The sequence below is a fragment of the Oncorhynchus kisutch genome, linkage group LG28, assembly GCF_002021735.2.
Source record: "Oncorhynchus kisutch isolate 150728-3 linkage group LG28, Okis_V2, whole genome shotgun sequence".
NCBI lineage: Eukaryota > Metazoa > Chordata > Actinopteri > Salmoniformes > Salmonidae > Oncorhynchus > Oncorhynchus kisutch.
Genome location: NC_034201.2, coordinates 2,072,579 through 2,096,667, shown reverse-complemented (window position 1 = coordinate 2,096,667; position 24,089 = coordinate 2,072,579). Strand labels below are relative to the sequence as shown.

Genomic DNA, 24,089 nt, shown 5'->3' with positions numbered 1-24,089 from the left:
TACAGCACTTTGAAATATCAGCTGATGTACGAAAGGCTATATAAATACATTTGATTTGATTTGATTTAATATGTCAAGTCAGAATACCAGGCACAGCATTTTTGGGGAGATTCTCTAGGCTTTGTGTGTCTGGGAAACTGGCCCCTAGTGCATTACAACACTGGAGCACACAATCTTATTATTATTATTTTTTTTTTTTTTAAAGCACTGATTCCTGAACTTCTATTTCTACAATATCCCTTATCGGTCCTTTTACACCTGTCGTTTACACAATGTGCAGGACAGAGCTTGTCAATCATCAACTATATCAGTGTGACCTGTTGACACAGGTCACACTGACCCCCCTCGTACCACAGCGTTCTCCTATGGCCCTGTGTTAAGACGCATTCTGGTCAAAGGTAGTACCCTATATAAGGCAGGTGTAGGCAACTAGATCCAGCCGCGGGTCGGCGTGAATGGTCGGGGGGACGGAAAAACATGATCATAATTTGTACATTGCAAAGTGACCACAACTAAGCCCAAAAATAGATTTGATTTGGGGAAAAAAACAATAATATCATAGCTTGATAACATTGAGAATAGAGCATGACTGATATTATCGGACAATATTGGCCTTTTCGGATGTATTTGTATCAGCATATAATCCACCAAATAAAATGTTCTTGTGTCGTGGAAGATTCAGAATTTGTTGGTAACATTTGTAAGATGTTTTATATTCATCAAATGTGTGTAAGTTAATTCTCATCAGAATGGTATTTTTGTATAATACTGTGGCGAGGTTGCAGTTATCTGTTCTATGTCAAGACTAAGTTGCATGGGCCGCTGAGAGGGTAGAGGTCAAAGTGTCATCATGTGTAAACATATCTTTCACTCCCTACCTTTCCCAGTGGGGAAAGGAGGGTGGCAGTGTCTGGAATCATTCTATGCTCCCTCTAATGTTGTTTCTATCTGAACCTATAGCCTCATTCTCCTCTCCGTGAGTTTGTCCAGGAGTTTGTATTTAGAGTGGGTTGTATCTAAATGACAATTTGATATATGCCTGTTGATATGGAGGATTGGTTTATGGTTCTGGGGTTTGGGAAAGGAGACAAAGCTGAATGATGAATTATGTCTATGCTGTCTGACTATGTGTGATCTTTGCTATAAAGGATCCCATTTTGCCATTGTGTGGGGACTCAACTTTTCATTAGAGATACTGAACTGTTGAAAGTCAAAATGCTATAGAGCTTATATAATTAAAAATGGACGTTGATAACTAACTCTGACTTGTGTGTGTGGTTTGCTCCCATGATTTGGTAAATAGAGGACATTTCCACGACATTCTTCATGGGGGGGGGATTTCACTGAAGATGGTGCTCTTTTCATGGCCATTAGCCTATCTTGCCTTGGCATGCTACAGCAAGATTGGACACAATCACCCAAAGCAACTCACCAGTCAGAGAGGAGAGTGAAATACTGTGACCTAACTGTTACTGCTTCTACGGAGTGCCAAATAAATTGCCCAAAATGCGCACTGGACCTATACTGTTACGTGGTAGGGTTTTGGGTGTCGTGACAAACAATGAATGCTATGCTCAAATGTGAAGGAAGTGCCATGCTAAGAACGATCAACTCTGTGGTAAAGTTAACGTTACAGCCCTTTAGAGAAGCCTGCGAAATCTGGTGTTATATTTGCTCTTTGCAAAGGGAATTCCTCAAGTGGTCATTCTAATGTTTTCAGAGACACAAAAAATAACATAGCAGGTTCCAAAGTAGTTTTTGGTAGTTCCGTTTTAATGTATGGATTGTTACTTGTCAGGGACTGGTCCAAATTCACATTTCGCCACCCCCATTTCCAGTACGAACACTAACTAGCTGTGTGAGAGTACTTGAGGGTTAGTGCTATCCCGGGACCCTTGGGATGTCCCTAAACCCTAACCACTACCCATGCTGTTCATCCTCCTTTCACAAGAGTAACAGTTTTAACAGAAATAATATTGTCTTTCTGGTGCTACCATAGAATTTATGTGATGCTCCTAACCTTTAAGGACACAAATTCAAAGCTTGCTTAACAATTTAGAATAATTCTGCAATCTGCATTTAGTTGCTTTTACCTACTGTTATTATTGAATTATCAACTTCCATCAATCATATGTTTTCACTGTGTAAGGGCTATTTGACCAAGGAGAGTGATGGAGTGCTGCATCAGATGACCTGGCCTCCACAATCACCCGACCTCAACCCAATTGAGATGGTTTGGGGTGAGTTGGACCGCAGAGTGACGGAAAAGCAGCCAACAAGTACTCAGCACATGTGGGAACTCCTTCAAGATGGTTGGAAAAGCATTCCTCATGAAGCTGGTTGAGAGAATGCCAAGAGTGTGTAAAGCTGTCATCAATGCAAACGGTGGCTACTACGAAGAACCTCAAGTGCTTAAGAACCTCAAGTGCTTAACACTTTTGGTTACTACATGATTCCATATGTGTTATTTCATATTCTACAATGTTGAAAATAGTAAAAATAAAGAAAAACTCTTGAATGAGTAAGTACGTCCAATCTTTTGACTGGTACTGTATATCAGTCAATATTTTCACTCTAAAATAGGAATAGAAAATCCCATATCGGTCGGGCTCTAATTGAGACCTGGCCTAAGGGCCGCCTGTTGCCAACCCCTGAGATAAGGAATAGGATGCCCTTTCAGACACAGTCCATACCTCCTCTGACCCTATGGTTGGCTGTACGTACCTCTCCATATCAGCCGTGTCTAGGGGTCTAATGCCATCAGCCAGGGGTTTGTCAGGGTCGGCAGAGATCTGTTCATACTGGTGCGACTGCATCCTCCGGAACAGTCGTGTCAGGTTCTGCTTCCTGCTCTTCAGCTGGCACCACTGGGGTCCCGGAGGTCAGGGGTAGACGTCAGGGGTCAGGAAGTGGGTCAATAAGAAACAACTTTCTTTCTATTGGATTACAGTTGTAACAATCTAAGCTAAGATGACCAACTGCTGGTATACGCAAAAGTGTGTGGGGTGTTAGATGCCAAAGGTTGTGATGAGGTCATCCTTTACCTTCTCGTCCCATTGCCAGACCTTCCACAGGTCGTTGATGTTGAGCTCCGGTTCTACATACTCCTTCCTGTAGAATGCGATGAACGGAACCTGCAGAAAACAAAGAATGTAAAGTGGGTGAGAACATGAGACAGACACCACTGTAAAGCTCGATTTACAGACTAATTCTGACTTTTGGCTATGTTGTTGCTACGGCGTCTCAAGAGGGACAAACAGTAATATTGCTTGTTTTTCAAGCAAAGGTCCTTTAAGGGAATAAGCGAGCACAGACGTTTGTGTCGCCTAGCCAAGATCTGCTAGGATCAAACCAAAACTTTGCATGCGGACGCTTTTAGGGCCTTAGCCACTACACACTCACGCAAATGTAATCGGGTGGTGTACCTCAAAGTGCTGGTTCCTCATGAAGTTGAGGGCCTCCTTGATCTTAGCGATGGTGCTGGGGCCTTTCCTGCTGAGGTTTGTGGTGGTCCCTCTGTCCAGGTAGTCTGTACTCTCCTGAACACCCAGAAAACAGTTGATCGTTTTTTAACAAAGAAAGAAGAGTATGGTGCCGGCCCGAGACAGTAAGGAATGTGCTGGGCTGTTCATGTGTATGAAGATAGTGCGATTTGGGTGAGGTATTGGATGAGGAGAATGAAATGGGATATTTAGTGAGTTATTGGGGTGTTGGGTGTCTGTGTGTTGTCTGTAAGGTATGTGGTGGTTGTAGGTAATACCAGCATTGAGGATGATTGATATGGATATATCCAGGGAGTTACATTTTTAATTAGTCGCATCGGTGCAAGCTGCACATTCTACAGGGTCACCTCACAAAAAATGTCATATTTTTTAGGGGGCTAAACCCATGATTTGGTCAAACTGTAAAGTACATTATCCTCACAATTACACCCCCCCAAAAAAAATGCTCCGGGAGAAAACATGCGTTTTTGAGATGAGGAATGGGGTACGCTTTCTTTTGGACATTACATCTACTGTTAAATTAATACATGGTTACTAGCAGTTGGGTATTATATTTCGAGTATATTTTTTATATCTTGCTAAACGTGTTTTGAGTTACTCAGATGGTTCCAAATAAATTTGCCTATGATATTAGTGCACATAAAGATGCAGGCCAATTCATCTTGATTGAAAAAATATAGAAATATTCTGGAACCCTATTTTAATAGTAAAATACAACAGCCAATTGTCAAACCAAAATCAAATGACAATCAATGGATTATGTAGCACATGAAAATATTTTGAATCCTAACATATAAGATGAAACTCATTTATTGAATGACATCTCAGTAGTCGATCGCTTACATTTTAAAAAGCATTGTGAAATACTTTATAAGATTGCAACAAAAAAAATTGGTGTGACCTAGGGCCGTTGCGGTGACCGTATTACCGCCACACCGGCAGTCCCAAGTCATGAAGGTATTAAAATTCCACATAACCGTTTAGTCAAGGTAATTAGGCTTCTCCAAGCTCTGATGTGCTGATTGTCATTAGTAGCCTACCAAACTTGCTAACTGCCTGGTACTCAGCACTCTATTTTCCCACTCTAATGTCACATATTATTTAGTATATGTAAAGACAAGACGAAATCAAGAATAGTCTGGTGGGTGACAATATGTCACCGCAAAATTTTAGGCATTATCAAGTCAAATTGTGAATGAGCGACTGATGTCGTGTGTACAGCCTGCGCAATAAACAAAGCAGAGCTCATGCCGTTAAAGCAACTGTTTCGCATCATGCAGCCTTACAATGTATTAAAAATCAAAACATATAGCCCAACTTCTGTAGAACAACTAAAGATACATTAATAACTCTAAATTAAGCATATAGGAATACCTATTTCTTTGTTAAACGAAGAATAGCCACGTGGACACGCCCTCAAAACGTTTCAGAAAATATCCTTTTGATTTTATTCAGCTTTGTTCAATTGTATTGTTCATTACTAGAAAATAATGCCACGGAATTCTAAGCAAATCTTGTCTGCTAAATGAACTCGTGTAACCCACAGTCATTTCGCATAGCCTGATCAGGACAACTCAAGAGTATGTTATTCTGTTCTTTTGAAATAGACTACAATTTCTTCATATCATGCTTCTTTAGACATGTCTAAAATAAATAATGGATTTATTACTTTTTAAAATATAGATGTTCCAAAGGGTCAGCATATGTGGCAGCCAGATGATAAATGTGTTTATGTTTATTAACGTTCAACTACCGTGAGACCGACAGTTATTTGTTTGACAATCACCGGCTGACAAAAATGTGTGACCGCCACAGCTCTATTGTGACCAAATCCTGGCCTGGTGCCACCAACTGAAAAACTTAGTTGCACTAGTGCCACCAGGAGAAAATGTTATTCTGGAGCCCTAGATATATCATATCGTAAGTTAGGGCTTTATAGTAAGGTCAGAGGTTCCTACCGGTATGGAGATGGTGGGGTGGGTTAAGATAGTGTGTGAGTATGTAGTCAGTGTGTAGTATGTATGAAGTGAATGTGCAGTATGGTCAGAGGTTCCTACCTGCATGGAGATGGTGGGGGTTGAGAAGGCATTTCTGTAGATCCACTCTGCCTCTTCCTCCAACTCATTATCCTCAGCAGGCTTCACTGGGATGGAGCGCAGCTACAGAACAGAACACAGAGAGAGGGACACACACACAGGGCTTGATTGAGATGGCACAACTATATTCAAGGACACAAGAGGGTGAAACAGACAAAGCACACACACACACACACACCTCACTCACAAACCCCCCCCCCCCCCCCCCCCCACACACACACACACACACACCTGGAACCTCTCTGGCATGTCTGTGGAACGGATCTCGTTGTCCTGGTCTGTCATGTGACTACTCTCCAGCTCGCTGGGCTCATAGATCTCGAAGATGCTCTTCCTCCCCACTCTCCTCTTCGTCTGCTTCTTGGGCCGGTCCCAGCCCTCTTCGTCCTGGTCCTCCTCCTCTTCCTCACCCTGGTCATATGCTCCGTCAGCATCAAACTCTGCAAAGTCAAAGTCACCGCCGAAGATCTCCTGGGCCTCCTGGAGGGCTCTTTAAGACGGGGAGAAGAGGAAAGAGGAATGAGGAAGAGAGACGGATGGGGTGTGGAGGAGTGAGGGAGAGGGTGAGACTCCATTTTGTATTATTTGATCACTTCATACCTAAGTTCATACATTTCCACATTTTGCTACGTTACAGCCTTATTCTAAAATTGATTAAATCATTTCCCCCCGCTCAATCTACACACAAAACCCCACGACAAAGCAAAAACTGGTTTTTATAAATTCTTGCAAATTTACAAAAAACAAAAACTGAAATATCACATTTACATAAGTATAGGTTCCCTCAGTCGGTACTTTGTTGAAGCACCTTTGGCAGCGATTCCAGCCTGGAGTCTTCTTGGGTATGACACTACAAGCTTGGCACACCTGTATTTAGGGAGTTTCTCCCACTCTTCTCTGCAGATCCTCTCAAGCTCTGTCAGGTTGTATGGGGAGTGTTGCTGCACAGCTATTTCCAGGTGTCCAGAGATGTTAGATCGGGTTCAAGTCCGGGCTCTGGCTGGACCACTCAAGGACATTCAGAAACTTGTCACGAAGCCACTCCCGCACTGTCTTGGCTGTGGGCTCAGGGTCGTTGTCCTGTTGGAAGGTGAACCTTGGCCACAGTCTGAGGTACTGAGCCCTCTGGAGCAGGTTTTCATCAATGATCTCTTTGTACTTTGCTTTGTTCATCTTTCCCTCGATCCTGACTAGTCTCTCAGTCCATGCCGCTGAAAAACATTCCAACAGCATGATGCTGCTACCACCATGCTTCACCGTAGGGATGGTGCCAGGTTTCCTCCAGACATGACGCTTGGCATTCAGGCCAAGAGTTCAATCTTGGTTTCACCAGACCAGAGAATTTTGTTTCGCATGGTCTGAGAGTCCTTCCGGTGCCTTTTGGAAAACTCCAAGCGGGCTGTCATGAGGAGTGCCGTCTGCCCACTCTACCATAAAGGCCTGATTTGTAGAGTGCTGCAGAGATGGTTGTCCTTCTGGAAGGTTATCCCATCTCCACAGAGGAACTCTAGAGCTGTCAGAGTGACCATTGGGTTCTTGGTCACCACCCTGACCAAGGCCCTTCTCCCCCGATTGGTCAGTTTGGCCGGGTGGCCAGTTCTACGAAGAGTCTTGGTGGTTCCAAACTTCTTCCATTTAAGAATGGAGTCCACTTGGTTCTTGGGGACCTTCATTGCTGCAGAAATGTTTTGGCACCCTTCCCCAGATCTGTGCCTTGACACATTCCTTTCTCGGAGCTCTACAGACAATTCCTTTGACCTCATGGCTTGGTGTTTGCTCTGACATGCACTGTCAACTGTGGGACCTTACATAGACAGGTGTGTGCCTTTCCAAATAATGTTCAATCAATTGAATTTACCACAGGTGGATTCCAATCAAGTTGTTGAAACATCTCAAGGATGATCAATGGAAACAGGATGCACCTGAGCTCAATATCAAGTCTCACAGCAAAGGGTCTGAATGCTTATGTAAATAAAGATTTTCTGTTTTTTATTTTTATTTAAGCAATTTGGGAAATTTTCAAAAAACCTTATTTTGCTTTGTCATTATGGGGTATTGTGTTTAGATTGCTGACGTATTTTATTTATTTAATCAATTTTAGAATAAGGCTGTAACGTAACAAAATTGGAAAAAGTCAAGGGGTCTGAGTACTTTCTGAATGCAGGAAGGAAAGAACTAGGTCAAATGGCACCATACCGTTCTGTCAAGTTGACTGAGGTGTGTGTGAACACTCACGCGTCCGTGTATCCTGAGAACTTGCCTCTCTTCTTTGTGATGGGTTGGCCATCGTCATCCACAATAAAGTCGTCAATATCTGAGGAAATTATTGAAATCAGTTACACAACCAGGAAGTATTCATCCAAAAGTATGTATTATTCCCTTTCCTGTAATATGTTTACATTTGCCTATATAGAGCATTTAGTTTCTCAAAAAGACTTAAATCTGTAACATTATTAGCATTATCGCAAGTACCTGACTCCTCCTCTCCTTCCTCTTCCTCCTCTTCATCGTGGCGTTCACCATGGCGATGGAGGGGAGGGTCGACGGTCTCTCCCTCCTCCAGCTCCCCCTCTCCGTCTCCTCCGTGGAAGATCTCGTCTGCAATCTGGTCCTTTTCGTCATCTTCATCATCATCCATCAGCTTCACGCGGTCATACTTCTTCTTCTGTCAGGGCCACAGAGGGAGAGGGCTTTTAACCGGGGTCCATGCGTTCATATGATAATTGAATGTGTGCCATTACTAACATGTAATCGTGAGTCATTTTAATAACAAAGCATCTCTGAGTAGGATATCTGCTAAAGGATCAGTTTTTCCTTCTAGATAATAATTAATATGATCTAATGATATGATTATATAGCCAAGGTGGATATGATACTAGATCAACGACTTTATTAATATAGGCTTAGATTCCCGATTGAAAGCATGCCAGAGAGGATATGTCTGCTTACCCTCCTCTTGACTTTGACCCCCAAGTTCTCCTCAATGAGGTCCAGGTCATCATCATCCAGGTAGTCATCATAGTCTGGAGGGAAGGAAGGAGAAAGAGGGAGGAGAGGGGCAGTAAAAGGTTGGAAGGGAGAGAGAGGGAAGGGAAAAAGGAGAGGGAGGTGGGGGGGAAGGCAAGAGAGAGCGGAAATGAGCTTCCATAAAATTGTTTTCATTTATCTACCAGACAAGACTATCAGATCCACAAAGTGGAAGGGAGTGAACAACCTTTTGGAATGAAACTCTTAAACAGCCCAGTGGCCTCGCTTATAAACCGTTCATACGTACAAAATATACCCAAAATGTGATTGACAGGTTTTACACATACGTTGGTATTTATAAAAATGAAGTGAGAATGTGCTTACCAACCAGTAAACTTTACCATGCTTTAAAAAATATATATATTTCACCTTTATTTAACCAGGTAGGCTAGTTGAGAACAAGTTCTTGTTTACAACTGCGACCTGGCCAAGATAAAGCAAAGCAGTTCGACACAGAGTTACACATGGAATAAACAATAAACAAGCCAATAACATAAACAAGTCAATGACAGAGTAGAGAAAAAGAAAGTCTATATATAGTGTGTGCAAAAGACATGAGGTAGGTAATAAATAGGCCATAGGAGCGAATAATTAAAATTTTGCAGATTAACACTGGAGTGATAAATGAGCAGATGATTATGTGCCAGTAGAGATACTGGTGTGCAAAAGAGCAGAAAAGTAAATAAAAACAGTATGGGGATGAGGTAGGTAGATTGGGTAGGCTATTTACAGATGGACTATGTACAGCAGCAGCGATCGGTTAGCTGCTCAGATAGCTGATGTTTAAAGTTGGTGAGGGAAATAAAAGTCTCCAACTTCAGCGATTTTTTTCAATTCGTTCCAGTCACTGGCAGCAGTGAACTGGAAGGAAAGGTGGCCAAATTAGGTGTTGGCTTTGGGGATGATCAGTGAGATAAACCTGCTGGAACGTGTGCTACGGGTGTTGTTATCATGACCAGTGAACTGAGATCTTTACTTAGCATAGACTTATAGATGACCTGGAGCCAGTGGGTCTGGTGACGAATATGTAGCGAGGGCCAGCCGACTAGAGCATACAGGTCGCAGTGGTGGGTGGTATAAGGTGCTGAGTAGAGTATTGGAAGCTATTTTGTAGATGACAGTCGAGGATCGGTAGGAGAGTCCGTTTTAATAGGGTAAGTTTGGCGGCGTGAGTGAAGGAGGTTTTGTTGCGAAATAGAAAGCCGATTCTAGACTTGATTTTGGATTGGAGATGTTTAATATGAGTCTGGAAGGAGAGTTTACAGTCTAACCAGACACCTAGTTATTTATATTTTATTTTATTGTCCACATATTCTAGGTCGGAACCGTCCAGGTGATGCTAGTCGGGCGGGTGGGTGCGGGCAGCGAATGGTTGAAAAGCATGCATTTGGTTTTACTAGCGTTTAAGAGCAGTTGGAGGCCAAGGAAGGAGAGTTGTATGGCATTGAAGCTCGTTTGGAGGTTAGTTAGCACAGTGTCCAAGGAAGGGACAGAAGTATACAGAATGGTGTCGCCTGTGTAGAAGTAGATCAGGGAATCGCCCGCAGCAAGAGTGACATCATTGATATATACAGAGAAAAGAGTCGGCCCGAGAATTGAACCCTGTGGCACCCCCATAGAGACTGACAGAGGTCCAGACAACATGCCCTCCGATTTGACACACTGAACTCTATCGGAGAAGTATTTGGTGAACCAGGCGAGGCGGTCATTAGAAAAGCCAAGGCTATTGAGTCTGCCTACATGTGTTCACACATCTGCTAGTGGTTGAAATACTGAATTGCAAACTGGCAAGTAAGTATGTTGTGCAAATGAGGGATTAGATGAAAAGCTTATTCATAAAAAAACCACAGGAAAACCTTAACAAGAATGCAGCCATTTGCCATTGGTGAGGAGCAAAATGTTTTAAATGGATGCGTTTTATTTTTAGAATGTCAAATAATTAGACATAGGGAAAAGATTCGTATTTATTTTAATTTCAGAACCATTGCAGAATAAATTCCTCACCTTTTCTGACTGTGATGCTTAAGTACTCGCGAAGTAGCCTATAGGCCCTACAACATCCCATTAATTGGACCCACTTTACAGTAGTAAAAAGATAAACTCTCAAGTATTTTGCTCTCTGCAATCTGACTCTGAGCGCAGTTTAACGGTAGAAAAGACGGTTCACCTTTTCCATTTATGTTTTTGTAGGCTACTGTAAGTCTGAATAGCCTACTGTAATTTCAAATGTCTCAAGTAAACAATATTCCATTTATAATACATATTTTCATAACCATTGCAGAATAAATTCCTCACCACCTATTCTGGCCATGATTGGTTCATATTGCAGAAGAAGCTTTAGCCTACAACAAATTACCATGCACATTTAATTGGGCATATTAGATAGATCAAAATATTTGAAATATTAGCCTATGCATCCGAAAGGGAGAACGGTTTATAATATACAGTGTTCAGGCTCCCAGTGGCATACTGTAGTTGAAAGAAAATGCAAGTATACATAGGTTACTAGGCAATGTTTCATCATTTGCGGGCAGTACAGTATATTTAGGTCAGGGAAAAAGTAAACGCAAAACATTATTGAATTCAAACGATTAGTTCACAGGTCCACAACACATTGTTCAGAAACGGCAGAAAATGTCACTGCCAACACTTCCAGAGACATTTAATCAAGTTCGCCATTGCTATTTCCTTTAGATACTGCCTTAGCCTAAATCCAATACTTCCAAAGTATAGCAAATAAGGGTGTTATTGTCACCATAAAAGGTGATGATGGGCATTTTACAGGCAGAGATTTAATACTTGTTCATGTGTGCACAGTTTCAGGGTGGGTCTGATTTATAACGTGGAAACATGCGTATGTATGGCTTGCGCCAAGTTTATAAATCTCAATCTTTTTGTATGGGTGCAGTCTTTTCAGAAATGGCGCACGCAGACATTTAGAGTGCAATGTACGCAAAGTTTATAAGTGAGGCCCCCGAAGCCCAAACTCACTGCGTTTTTTGCGCCTGTGTCTGACTTCATCCTCTGAGTCGCTGCCGCTACTCGCTCCTCCGCTCTTCTTTTCTTCCGCTTCCGCTTCTTCATCTTCATCCACATCATCATCATCATCGATGAGCCCCCTCAGGTTCCCGTGCTCATCCTGGTCCTCTGTGTTTAACTCTTCCTCCTCTTCCTCTGTTTGGGGAGGAGGAGGAAGCATTAAACACACACGCAAACACATTTGCTCATAAACACACACACACACACACAAGAACTGACTGATGAAGACATGACAGAAGAATTGCCCGGGCTGACAGACATTATACTTGTCATACTCACACATCTTCTGATGATTACATAAGAAATCAGTCAATTGTAATCATCTGCTCAAGCTCACCATCATCCATAAACGCCTGGGTCTTTTTGGGCTTCAGGTCTTTCTCCTCAAATTCCTCCTCTGACTCCTCAGCCTCGCTGTCGATGAAGTCAGACATGTCTGCAAGGCCTGGAAAGACACACACACTACAGGTTAACAGAAGACACACAAGAGGTTAACAGAAGATACACACTACAGGTTAACACAATTTGAGTGGTAGAGTGTGTGGCTCGCAACCTTTTTTGGTTGCTGTACCCCCAACTGAATGTTGCTCTGCCAGGAGTACCCCCTAGTGTGCGTTTTACCAGTAGGCCTATGGTCTCATGATTATTCTCAAGTACCTCCCTGTGGATAGGCCAAGTGGGGTGGGAACCACTGCACTAGAGAGAATTTGTATCATCAGAGAATATTAGTCTCAGAGCTGCAAAGATGCACCAAACCAGGAAAACTCGAGAATACAGGGTTGATGGGGCTGCAAAGAAGTCAATAGCATGGCACTGAATCCCACGGATTAATGTCCAGAAGAGAGACTCGTGGATGGATTGCTGAACAGAACGAGTTGCGCGAATCTGGAACATAATGTTCCCCTAAGACTAGAGATGATTGACGTCTCGCGCACAAAAGACAACAAAACAGCTGTGACCAAAAAATGCAAACAGCACACTTCGAGATAGGGAACCACTGTTTCTCTGTGATGCTTGGGTTTTTAGCCAACTTCCCCTACAGTTGTATATAATGCTCTCTCTGGAAAGACATAGCTATCTATGCCTTTTCATAGTATTGAACTTCCTAAACGGCTAGCTAGCACACAACCTGCATTCGTTATGTTACTAGCCATGTGGCTAGTATTTTCACAATACACGTTGATAATATTTTCACAATACACGTTGATAATGAACCATAAATTGTGAATTATGTAACCTTGACTTCAACTAGAAATATGTTTTGTTGATTAATCACGGTACTGGTAGACAACAAGGGCCCTAGGCTAGCTGCACTTCGCAGTAACCTAGCTAACAATAGCAATATGTTAGCTAACCAGCCAGGGGGACAATCAGTCGAGTCACGGCTATATTGTTCTTATGATTTTGGCGCGGGATTATTTTACTGGTCACCAAACTCCTTTGTTAAAATAACTTACTTCTAACCCTGCGACGATATTTTATTTAAATCCTTGAAACGTAGAAGGATGTGTTGGTCTGCAATCTTTTCATGCAGCTTCTAATAATAGAAATGGCTGATGAGTTCCGGTGTTGAGGAAACTTCCGGCTTCCCGCTGCTGTGTCACAGAAGCGGGTTTTGGCTCGTGGATCTCACCCCTCCCTCTGGTGGACATGGGCGGAACGTCAAGTCCTACGACTACGTTCTGCAGCGATTGAAGTAAAAATAACGAACTAAAAGTACTGTTTCCAGCGATAAGAAACGACAAAGCCTCAGAAATACTCAACTCTAACAAAACCTTCAAAAGTTCCATCACTTCTCAGTAATGTCTCGAATCTGCAATAACTACTCCGCGCCAGCAGCAGGCGCAAAGGAAGATTCGCTCTTTCTTTGCCACTGTACCATTTCGATGACGTAGAATAAACTAATATCAGTCGCTGATTTTAGTGGCAGCGGAGAGCTGTAATGGATAAACGCACTGGCCCCGCACACTTTTTATTTCGTTTTTTCCTATTGTCATGTTTATTTGTGCTATCGCTCGCAACGGAACTTAGCTTTGTGACTTGCGGCTCGGTCGTGAAGCTGTTAAATGTAAAGCACAATGTCAGACTGCACTCTCACGACGTGCGCTACGGATCTGGTGAGTCGATACATTCCTGCTAGCTGGCTTGGCCCGAGAAAATGGAAACATCAGGATGGCTTGATTAGATTATCTCTCTCCGTCCCTCCTTGCTTTTTGAGTGTGTCCACTCAAGGTTAATGACTGGTGTTCTTAAATGTACTTTTTTTTTAATGTGTCAGTTTGCCTGACTTTGCTTATTGATTTCTGTCTGTGTATTGATTTCTGTCTGTGTATTCAATTCTGTGTGTCCCCTGCCAGGTAGCGGGCAGCAGTCAGTGACAGGGGTGACCACAGTGGAGGACAGCAACAGTTACTGGAGTGTACGGGGCACCAGTGGGGCCCTATGTCACCGGGGGACTCCTGTTAAGTGTGGTCAGACCATCCGCCTCACCCACCTCAACACCGGACGCAACCTGCACAGCCACTACTTTGCTTCTCCGCTGTCCTCCAACCAGGTCAGGGGAAACATCATGTCTGCGTCCTAAATAGTTCTCAGTTTAGGGCACAGTTTTTACCAGGGCCCAAGGAATAGGCTGTGATTAGGGACAAAGCCTATGTCAATACTTGTTTATTTTGTTCTGAAAGACACTGTAGCCTGGTTCCCTGTATGGAGATAAGCGTATTACGGCCTCAGCCAAGAGGTCTGGGGCCTCATTTATCAACCGTGCAAACATTTCTCACTAAATTTTGGCGTATGTGATTCTAGGATTTGTGTCCGCAACAAATGATTGGGATTTATCAAACTATCACATGCAACATATAAGCATGTTTTCATGAATGAGCATTACAACCCCGCTTGGAGATATTGGAGCTGGGCTATGACTGTTTCTAAAAGAAATGGCAAAATTGATCACCAGTGCTTCCCCAGGAGTGGAGTGGGGTGGGGGGTGCGTTGCTACTAGCGTTAAGCTCGCACAGACATGGGTGTGGTTGTGCATATGTGTGTTGCCTTTAGGTTAGTGGTCACAAACCTTTTCTGAGTCAAGATTACTTTTGCAGTCAAAAAGCAAGCAGAGATCTACCACTCTGAATGATATACACATTTTTTTACATGACTTAAAAATGTAACATGAACCTAATAACCTGTTCTGAAGGAATGAGGTTTGTGCAGTAGGGCTAATACATTATCACAGCAGACCCTATTATATTTCAAAAGCTTTGGTAACAAAATAGATCAGTTGGTGTAGCACTTGCGAGGCAAAGCTGAGGGAGTGAGACTGACCAGAAAGAGGGGACACCGTCTTCCACCTGATGGCGAAACTCGAGTCACTCTGCATCATGCACAAATTAATGTTCCTATCACCAGAGAAAGTGAAATTTTCCTCCATATTAAAATAGACAAGACGGGCTGCTAATAATAATAAAAACGCAGGGCTATCTATACACTTGGCTACTTATTCATTGCAGCGCATGTGGAAGTAGGGATAGTGTGTTTATGTTTTGTAACAGTGTTGAGAGTGCTGAATAAAAACGTAGACATGATCTCAATCAAACAGCTGTCTCTTTCAGGTCATGGCTTTAAGTTATTAAATCTCACGGAGACTAGTAATCAAACTTTGTAGTGGCAGGGTTGTGGAAGCTGTATCCACTGTGATTTGAGCTATCCGATTGGTCACTGCAGTACGGGCACTATTTTGCTACAGATCTCACGGTATTTTCAGACAAATTTAAATTGTTCCAAATGGGAACACTTTGCCTACCTGGTGTGCAGGGCTTCTGAATCAAGTGCACCTACTGATCCGAGTGAGGGAAGCAGCAGAAAAGTACTTTAAGCTACTTTATTAACCAGTGCTGATAAAGCGTGAGAGTAGGGAGAGAGGTGCCTCTCTAGCAGGTGTGGGAGGGGCCGTTCTATGAACGAGTGTTACAGGGAGGGAGGGAGAGAGCAACCAAACCGACTTGCGCTATAGTAGACTAATAGCTGCCATTTTCTATGTTATTTATCAAATATGATTGTGTAGTACCTGTCTTGACTGCATCAAACCGGGAGAAGCTAGCTAGTCTAATTGAGGCTAGCTAGTGTTCAGTTCAACTTTTAATGTCTCAAGCACACATACAGTGAAATGCCTTTATTGCAAACTCAAAACCCAACAATGCAATGCTAGAAAAAGCAAGAGAAATAAGAATATGAAGAACACTAAGTAAGCATACTATAAACAGGGTCAGTTCCAATTAGAGGTCGACCGATTATGATTTTTCAACGCCGATACCGATTATTGGAGGGCAAAAAAAACGACACTGATTAATCAGCCAATTTTATTTTATTTTTTAAATGTGTATATATATATATATATATATATTATAAAATATACTTTTGTAATAATGACAATTGCAACAATACTCAATGAACACTTTTATTTTAACTTAATATAATACATATGGGCTTTTGGATGGGTGTTCTTAAGGTGATTCCACAGGTTGGTGGTATTTTTTTGATTTTGCCGTTGCTGACCCCATGCTTACATCTTTTTCACAAATAAGACACCTTGCTTTCCCTGGTGCCAATTCCATGTAATAGTCCCACACTGGTGCTCTGCTTTTCTCTGCCATCTGTAAAACACACACACAGCTCTGAAGTGACAATGATACTGAAGAGTCTGCTTAGGAGACAAATACTCTCAACTGTTTGAATAAAAATAGTTTAAGTTACCTGTGTTGAAAACAAAATCTATAATTTCTATATGCAGGAAATCCTATTTTAATAATGGACATGGTAAGAATTGACTACCAAAGTGCTAGTCATAATTCCCATGACACCTTCTAGCAAAATCTGAAAAGCGGTTCCTTCCTCATTTATTCCATAGGATATTTTTAGATTCACTTAAAATAAGGTCTGTGTTTCGTGTAGGCTTACACCACCTTGCCAATTTTAGAACTGTGTAGATATCCATAGGACAAGGTAACTCTGATCAATATTGGCTAAATATAAGCAAAGATCATTTTTTTTGTGAGTGGATTTATGAAACTATTTTGACAAACTTTACCTTATCCAAGTGAGATTTACACGGGTATCAAAACGCAGAGGCGGTTTAAACACGAAACACAGACCTTATTTGAAGTAGATCAAGACATTCTCTATGGAAGACATGAATGGTAAAATAACGAAGGAACCTCTTTCAAGTTCAGCCGCAAGTTATTACAGGAATTATAACGCGTCGGCTATTTCTCTCTAAACCATATACCTTTGACTATTATGAGCCTGCTGCTGCCTACCACCCCTCAGACTGCTCTATCAAATATCAAATCATAGACTTAACTATAATAAACACACAGAAATACGAGCCTTAGTTTCCGGATTTGACCCATCACCTCGAAAACAAAACGTTTATTCCGTTCTGTATTTTATCTAACGGGTGGCATCCATGAGTCTAAATATTCCTGTTACATTGCACAACCTTTAATTACGTAAAATTCTGGCAAATTAGTTCAAAGAGCCAGGCGGCCCAAACTGCTGCATATACCCTAACTCTGCGTACAATGAACTCGAGAAGTGACACAATTTCACTTGGTTAATATTGCCTGCTAAACTGGATTTCTTTTAGCTAAATATGCAGGTTTAAAAATATATACTTGTGTATTGATTTTTAAAAGGCATTGATGTTTATGGTTAAGTACACATTGGAGCAACGACAGTCGTTGATTGATTGTTTTTGATAAGATGCGTTTAATGCTAGCTAGCAACATACCTTGGCTTACTGCATTCGTGTAACGGGCAGGCTCCTTGTGAGGCAGGTGGTTAGAGCGTTTGGACTAGTTGACTGTAAGGTTGCAAGATTGGATCCCCCGAGCTGACAAGGTAAACATCTGTCATTCTGCCTCGTTCCTAGGCCATCATTGAAAATAAGAATGTGTTCTTAACTGACTTTCCTAGTTAAATAAAGGTGCTAAAAAAACCAACTGCAAAATCGGTGCCCAAAAATACCGATTTCCGATTGTTATGAAAACTTGAAATCGGCCCTAATTAATCGTCCATTCCGATTAATCGGTCGACCTCTAGTTCCAATACCATATTTTCAATGTGCAGGGATACTGGAGTAATGGAGATATGTATCCATGGGTAAGGTGACACGGCAAAAGGATATAAGAAACAGAATAGCAGCAGCTTGTATGTGAGTGGGTGTGTGTGTGGAGTCAGTATAAATATATGAGTGAGTGTGTAGGGCCCTGTGAGTGTGCGTAGACATAAAAATTACCGGTCAATAAAGATATACGGTTAACTCAGTAGGTGTTGCTATTTTGTTAGCTATTTATCAGTCTTATTGCTTGGTAAAAGCTGTTAAAGAGCCTTTTGGTGCCAGACTTGATGTACCGCTTGAATAGTCTTGGGTGTTTGGAGTCTTTAACAATTTTCCTGGCCTTCCTCCCACACCGCCTGATATAGATGTCCTGGATGGCAGGGAGCTTGGCCCCAGTGATATACTGGGCCGTCCGCACCACCCTCTGTAGCGCCATGCGATTGAGGGCAGAGCTATTGCCATACCAGGCAGTGATGGAGCCAGACAAAATGATCTCAATGGTACAGCTGTAGAGCTTTTTGAGAGCCCAAGACAAACATTTTAAACCTCCTGAGGGGGAAGAGGAGCTGTCACGCCTGGAGCTGTCACAACTGTGCCCGTGTATTTGGACAATGATTTGGACACTGAGGAACTTGAAGCTCTCGACCTGCTCCACTGCAGCCCTGTGGATGGGGGTGTGCCCCCCCACCCCACCGTTTCCTATAGTCCACGATCAGCTCCATGGTCTTACATTGAGGGAGAGGTTGTTGTTCGGGCACCACACTGCCAGATGCCTTCCTCTTTTTGAAGTGAAGGGGAAAATTCATGGAATAGCGTACATGTTCAACAACATGGCAACCCCATCAGCTGATTATTCAGTTCCGTTTCGAAATCCTCTGGCTGAAATTGCTGGCTACAAACAGACATTTTGATATTTCTCACATCAATTGTGTAAACATCAACAGGCGGCAATGAAATCGCTATGAATTCTGGATATTGGGGTTTGCTTACAACCAGGAACTGTAGCTGGCCCGTTTCTACCTCTGAGATGCAGAAACGCTCGTATATGTGTAGTGAAGAAATTCTACATTTTCCTGGAAGAGATGCAGACCTGCACATTGTCAAATTATTGTAACAGTCTGAGACTTGAATGCAAAACAAAGATGTTTATTAAAGCGTCATGATTTATTACATTTTCTGACTGTGTGCAGGTCTCATCTCTTCCAGTATTCTTATTTTGACTCCTACGCAGTTGGAACAAACACTTCAGTTAAGGACCTACAGAGTGCAGACAGTGTCTTATCGTGCATATGTTCATACCAGATTAACGGACATACTGTATATAGTGAAATAGAGCAGCAGGGAAATTCCCCTTTAATGGCACAGGAGGTGGTGTGGTATACTCTCTTGAACCTGTAACTGGTTTGTACCCCTGCTCTGTCTTCCCCTCTCAATCACTAACTACAATACCAAGAAGATAACATTGTATGATTGTTGTTGATAATGCTTTCTGACACTCACTCTCTCTCCCACCCTCTCAGGAGGTGAGTGCGTTTGGTGAGGAGGGCGAGGGGGACCACCTGGATGAGTGGATGGTGCAGTGCGAAGGGTTGGTATGGGAGCGTGAGGAGGCCGTCCGCTTCCAGCATGCCTCCACTGATACGTTGCTATCTGTTACGGGGGAGCAGTACGGCCGGCCCATCCACGGGCAGAGGGAGGTGCACGCTATGACGGGCCCCAGCCAGCACAGCCTGTGGAGGGCCATGGAGGGGGTGTTTATGAAGCCCAGTGAAAGCCCACTAGGGAACATGGACTACAGCCATCCTCTACACACAGAGTTCTAATTCTCAATCATCCTGTTACCTGACCCACCTAGCGCTTAGCTAATGAACTACTCAGTGTTTCTTAATCCTGTTTCTGGGGACCCAAAAGCTGTATGTTAGCTGCCTTAGCACTACACACCCGATTTTTTTTTTTAAATCATCAAAGCTTGATGATGACTTGATAATTTGAGTCAGCTGGGTAGTCGGGGCTCAAAACGCAACACTCGCATTTGCAACCCTTTGACTTGGTAGTGCGACACCAATTTTAATTGATCGTTAGGGTGCCAGTGATTTTATATATTTTTTGGTCTGGTCACGTTAGTTTTTGGTTCACAATTAGCTTTCTTTTATTATTATCAAGAATTATTCAAACAGCAATGTGTATACAACAATGGGTACGCAGACCAGGTATTAAAAAAGTTTAGTCCGATGTCTTGATTGAATCTTTGCGATGCGCAATTCAGTCATCATGTGCAGTTTGAATGAACATTACTAAAGGCTTTCACAAAAAACCTTCCCAATTTCTGCAAATGAAGTCTACCTGGCAGAATGATATCATGATGATTTGATTCAATCATGGGGTATTTATTTTTCAAATGGACTGCCATCACATTTAGCCTACACTGTACAGTACAAAAACACTGCTAGCTAAACACAAGGGTCTCTTGCTAGGTGTGCAGTTTAATTAAAACACCCAGACCTCAAAAGTGGTTTAAGCATTGTTGTGGACTTGGAACATCCCAACATATGCAATATAAAAGGGGTGATTTTTAAGTGTGAACCTGGTGGGAAAAACTTGGAAAACCTGGAAAATAAAATCGGGAAAACAGATTTTATAGGCCTTACAACTGTAGTGTGACTGTTTAACATAGCGAACAAAAACATCCTTTTTGAGATTGAGCAAAGGTAGATTTTAGGCTACAAAAGAACATTCCAATGGTGTGCGCACTCTCGGGCCAGTATTCTTTTCCATTCAGTTTAGTAGCTTTGAGTTGCCACTGGCCTGGTGTGCCACTGGCAAATTTACCTGAATGTCAAGCCCTGCAAGGGCATGCTAATTTAAAAGATGACCAGTCATTATTAGCCTGGTTCCTTATGGAATGCAGGTACATTATGGAACACAGGTCAGGTCCCTACCAATTATATAAAATAAAAAAATTGGTTTGACCAAATCATGTGCCATCAACTGAAAAAGTTAGTCTAGAGTGCTGGTAGTGCTAGGGCAAAACAAAAATAAATGTTCACCGCTTAGCGTCCATAGGATCAGGATTAAGAAACACTGCTCTATATCATTTACTTCCTTTATCTCTCTCTCCGCTCTCTCTCCTCCCCTCTCTCGCCCGTTCCCTCCCACCCAGAGTTCTGATCTGCACTACTTTGGCCTCTCTAGACTCACTTGAGGTTTTCACTACCTGCTTTGCCCCCTTTCTATTTTCCTGCTCTGGGCTGAAGTTGCCCCTAGGTATGGATCTATGATCAGCTTACCCTCCTTAAATCTTGACCTTCACCATTAGTTGAGGAAATGCTAAACTAACTCAGGACCAGTGTCTACTTCACCCAGGATCTATTTTACCCACCTCTATTCTTGTCTGCCTACCTGTTTCTCCTCCTTCTGTTTTGAGGAAACAGTCTGGCATAAGTGCCACAGTGGATCTGATCTAAGGGTCGCCAGGACAACATCAGAACTGTTCCTGACCAATCAAATCAAAATCTCTGTCACATGACTTCACCTGCTCTTTGACTTGTCGGTCACAGATCAACAGCTGGGAACAGACTATTCTGAAACACTAAACCTGGGGTGTCAGTTTTTTTCTTCTTCCAATTAAGACCTCGACAACCAGGTGAGGGGAGTTCTTTACTAATTAGGGACCTTAATTCATCAATCAAGTACAAGGGAGGAGCAAAAACCCAGACACTCAGCCCTCCGTGGAATGAGTTTGACACGTGCACTAAACCAACCAAAAGGCTGCAACTGGATGTAGTTAAGGCCCTCTTCCCACACCTCCCAACATGTCACTTCAACATAGACAGCAAAATGAATGTCAGACTCTAGAAATACTGCCCAAAGCCACCAGAACAAAAATGAGTGCTTTTATTGTTCAGAATCTAGACATACTCCATATTTTAGAGCACACTACAAGGACTATGACACCAAGATCTCCATACAGTTTACGATCATAGGGTCTTACAGGAGGGATCTTTTTAAAAGGGAATAAAATGGCCCTTCCATCATTATTTTATCAAAAATGGTTTGTGATAAATGTAAAAAGCATTTAAAACATGTATTTCCTTCCTGAATTTTCTATGTGAGAATTGCCAGAACAATCTGAGATGCACAAAATATTTTCCGCTCCCACACGTGGAACCACCCTACTGTCTCAAAGACTGTGTGCTGCCCATGATGTGTTATGTTTTTTTTTAGAAAGGAATATAGTATAAATTACTTTATTGCTCCTCTGACAAATGAATCTCATGATCAACAATAGACACTACTGACAACAGTCCATATAAAATGTGCCGGTTTGTGTTGATTGTGTTGAAGTCCAAACTATTTGTGTACAAAATTGAGTGCACTGGAACAGTTCTAATTAAAGCCCATGTTTATTTGAAGAACAAGACTTGTTTTTAGTCCGATTTGTAGATGGAAAAACAAGATTGTTACGGCGCCTTTATAACATGATATAGTTTCTCGTACTATTCATTTAAGTGTATCATTAAAGAGGAAGGAGCACTTTTCTGTTTTTATTTTTTTTTAAATTATAGCAGACTCTCCCCACAGTTACAACACCCCTTCTCTTCTTTACGACAAACAAGCAAGTGTTTTTTGTTTGACTTTCGATTCCAGCTTAATTCAGTACAGTATCACATCTCTCTTCCATTGACTAAGCTGAAACATAAAGTGTATCAGCTTTCTGTGTCCACTACAGTATTATCTCAGTCAGCCATAGGGGACAATTGCATTCTGTCAGTATGTGAACTGAAATTCTGAATTAAAGTGCCTTTGAAAACGAAAGGCACTTTTTCCTATTCTAGAATGGAATTTCTCAATTCAACTTCTAGAACTTACAATTCTTTTTTGGAATTGACCTCAGCCCTGCTGTCCGTGTCCAAGGAGTTGACGGCAACATCCTGTCTTGTCTGACAGACAGCTGATGGTTCCTACAAAGTTCTCTGAGTGTTCATCCCAACAGCTTTGTTTTCAGGAGATTTGTACATGATGAAACACAATAGAGACCTCAATTAAATGGATGATTTGTGCAAACCAGTGTTATGTCCTCTGTGTGTGTGTGTGTGTGTTTGTGTGTGTGACCTCTGTCTTGCCTTTGGTTGATGATGTGACTCGTTTTTGAAGAAAAGTCAGGAAAGGTCTTCAAAGGTTTCTCCTCAGATTTCTACCCACTTTATCAATGGCTCTGCATAGAGACATTGCTGTTCCATTGAGATTGTGAGAGCTGTAATTGTGTAGCTACAGATAATTACACATCTGTTTAACAACACTGTATTGGATCAGCTTGACATAAAGATCGACTGACTATTGAATATGCATACAGGTTTGAGTGAAAGACTAGAACTTGTTGGTCCGGACAGTGCTAGTCGTCCTCACCGTTCCAGTGGAATCTTCTCTTCACACAGGCTGGCTAACAGGTAGAGGTGCTTCTTAGCCCACTGATAATGCACAGGGGGCACATAGAACTCAAACTTGACATGCACTATATATACAAAAGTATGTGGACACTCCTTCAAATGAGTGGATTTGGCTATTTCAGCCACACCCATTGCTGACAGGTGTATAACAATGAGTACACAGCCACTTAATCTCCATAGACAAACATTGGCAGGAGACTGACCCCATGGCACCGTCATAGGATGCCGCCTTACCAATGAGTCAGTTTGTCAAATTTCTGCTATGCTAGAGATGCCCCGGTCAACTAAGTGCTGTTATTGTGAAGTGGAAACATCTAGAAGCAACAACTGCTCAGCCACAAAGTGGTAGGCCACACAAGCTTACAGAATGGGACTGCAGAGTGCTCACCCCCTTCCACCACTGCAATTGCCAATTCTGTGCCAGTGATATTGACAACCCTCCCTGTGCCACCCTCCCTGTGCCTCCCTCCCCCGTTATGTCCACATAATTTTGAATATATAATAATCATCATCTGTCCTCAGTTGCAACACTCACTACCTAGTTCCAAACTGCCTCTGGAAGCAACGTCGGCACAGTAACTGTTTGTCGGGAGCTTCATGAAATGGGTTTCCATGGCCAAGCAGCCGGACACAAGCCTAAGATCAGCATGTGGAAGGCCGAGCACCATTGGACTCTGGAGCAGTAGAAACGCGTTCTCGAGTGATGAATCACGCTTCACCATCTGGCAGTCCGATGGACGAATCTGGGTTTGGCGGATGCCAGTTGAACGCTACCTGCCCGAATGCATAGTGCCAACTGTAAAGTTTGGTGAAGGAGGAATAAGGGCTAGATCCCTTAGTTCCAGTGAATGGAAATCTTAAC

General features: G+C 42.4%; 2 protein-coding genes across 2 annotated transcripts in view; one reads left to right on the top strand and one right to left on the bottom strand.

Moving 5' to 3' along the window:
* LOC109872623 (transcription elongation factor SPT6) overlaps nt 1-13,252 on the bottom strand; it is a 54,240-nt gene extending 40,988 nt beyond the window's left edge. The window contains exons 1-11 of the mRNA XM_031807428.1: nt 13,123-13,252; nt 12,003-12,110; nt 11,618-11,800; nt 8,549-8,622; nt 8,072-8,264; nt 7,835-7,913; nt 5,831-6,089; nt 5,561-5,662; nt 3,426-3,539; nt 3,045-3,134; nt 2,725-2,867 (exon numbers count right to left, since the gene is read on the bottom strand). Of these exons, the coding sequence (XP_031663288.1) occupies nt 2,725-2,867; nt 3,045-3,134; nt 3,426-3,539; nt 5,561-5,662; nt 5,831-6,089; nt 7,835-7,913; nt 8,072-8,264; nt 8,549-8,622; nt 11,618-11,800; nt 12,003-12,099 (1,334 nt within the window). The 5' untranslated portion in view covers nt 12,100-12,110; nt 13,123-13,252. The remainder of the gene's footprint in view (nt 1-2,724; nt 2,868-3,044; nt 3,135-3,425; nt 3,540-5,560; nt 5,663-5,830; nt 6,090-7,834; nt 7,914-8,071; nt 8,265-8,548; nt 8,623-11,617; nt 11,801-12,002; nt 12,111-13,122) is intronic.
* Nucleotides 13,253-13,530: 278 nt separating this feature from the next.
* Nucleotides 13,531-22,844, top strand: LOC109872622 (stromal cell-derived factor 2). Its single transcript, XM_020463924.2, has 3 exons — nt 13,531-13,782; nt 14,023-14,219; nt 19,301-22,844. Exons 1-3 carry the CDS (start codon nt 13,608-13,610, stop codon nt 19,601-19,603), a joined length of 675 nt encoding a protein of 224 aa, XP_020319513.1. The 5' UTR covers nt 13,531-13,607; the 3' UTR covers nt 19,604-22,844.
* Nucleotides 22,845-24,089: the final 1,245 nt, after the last annotated feature.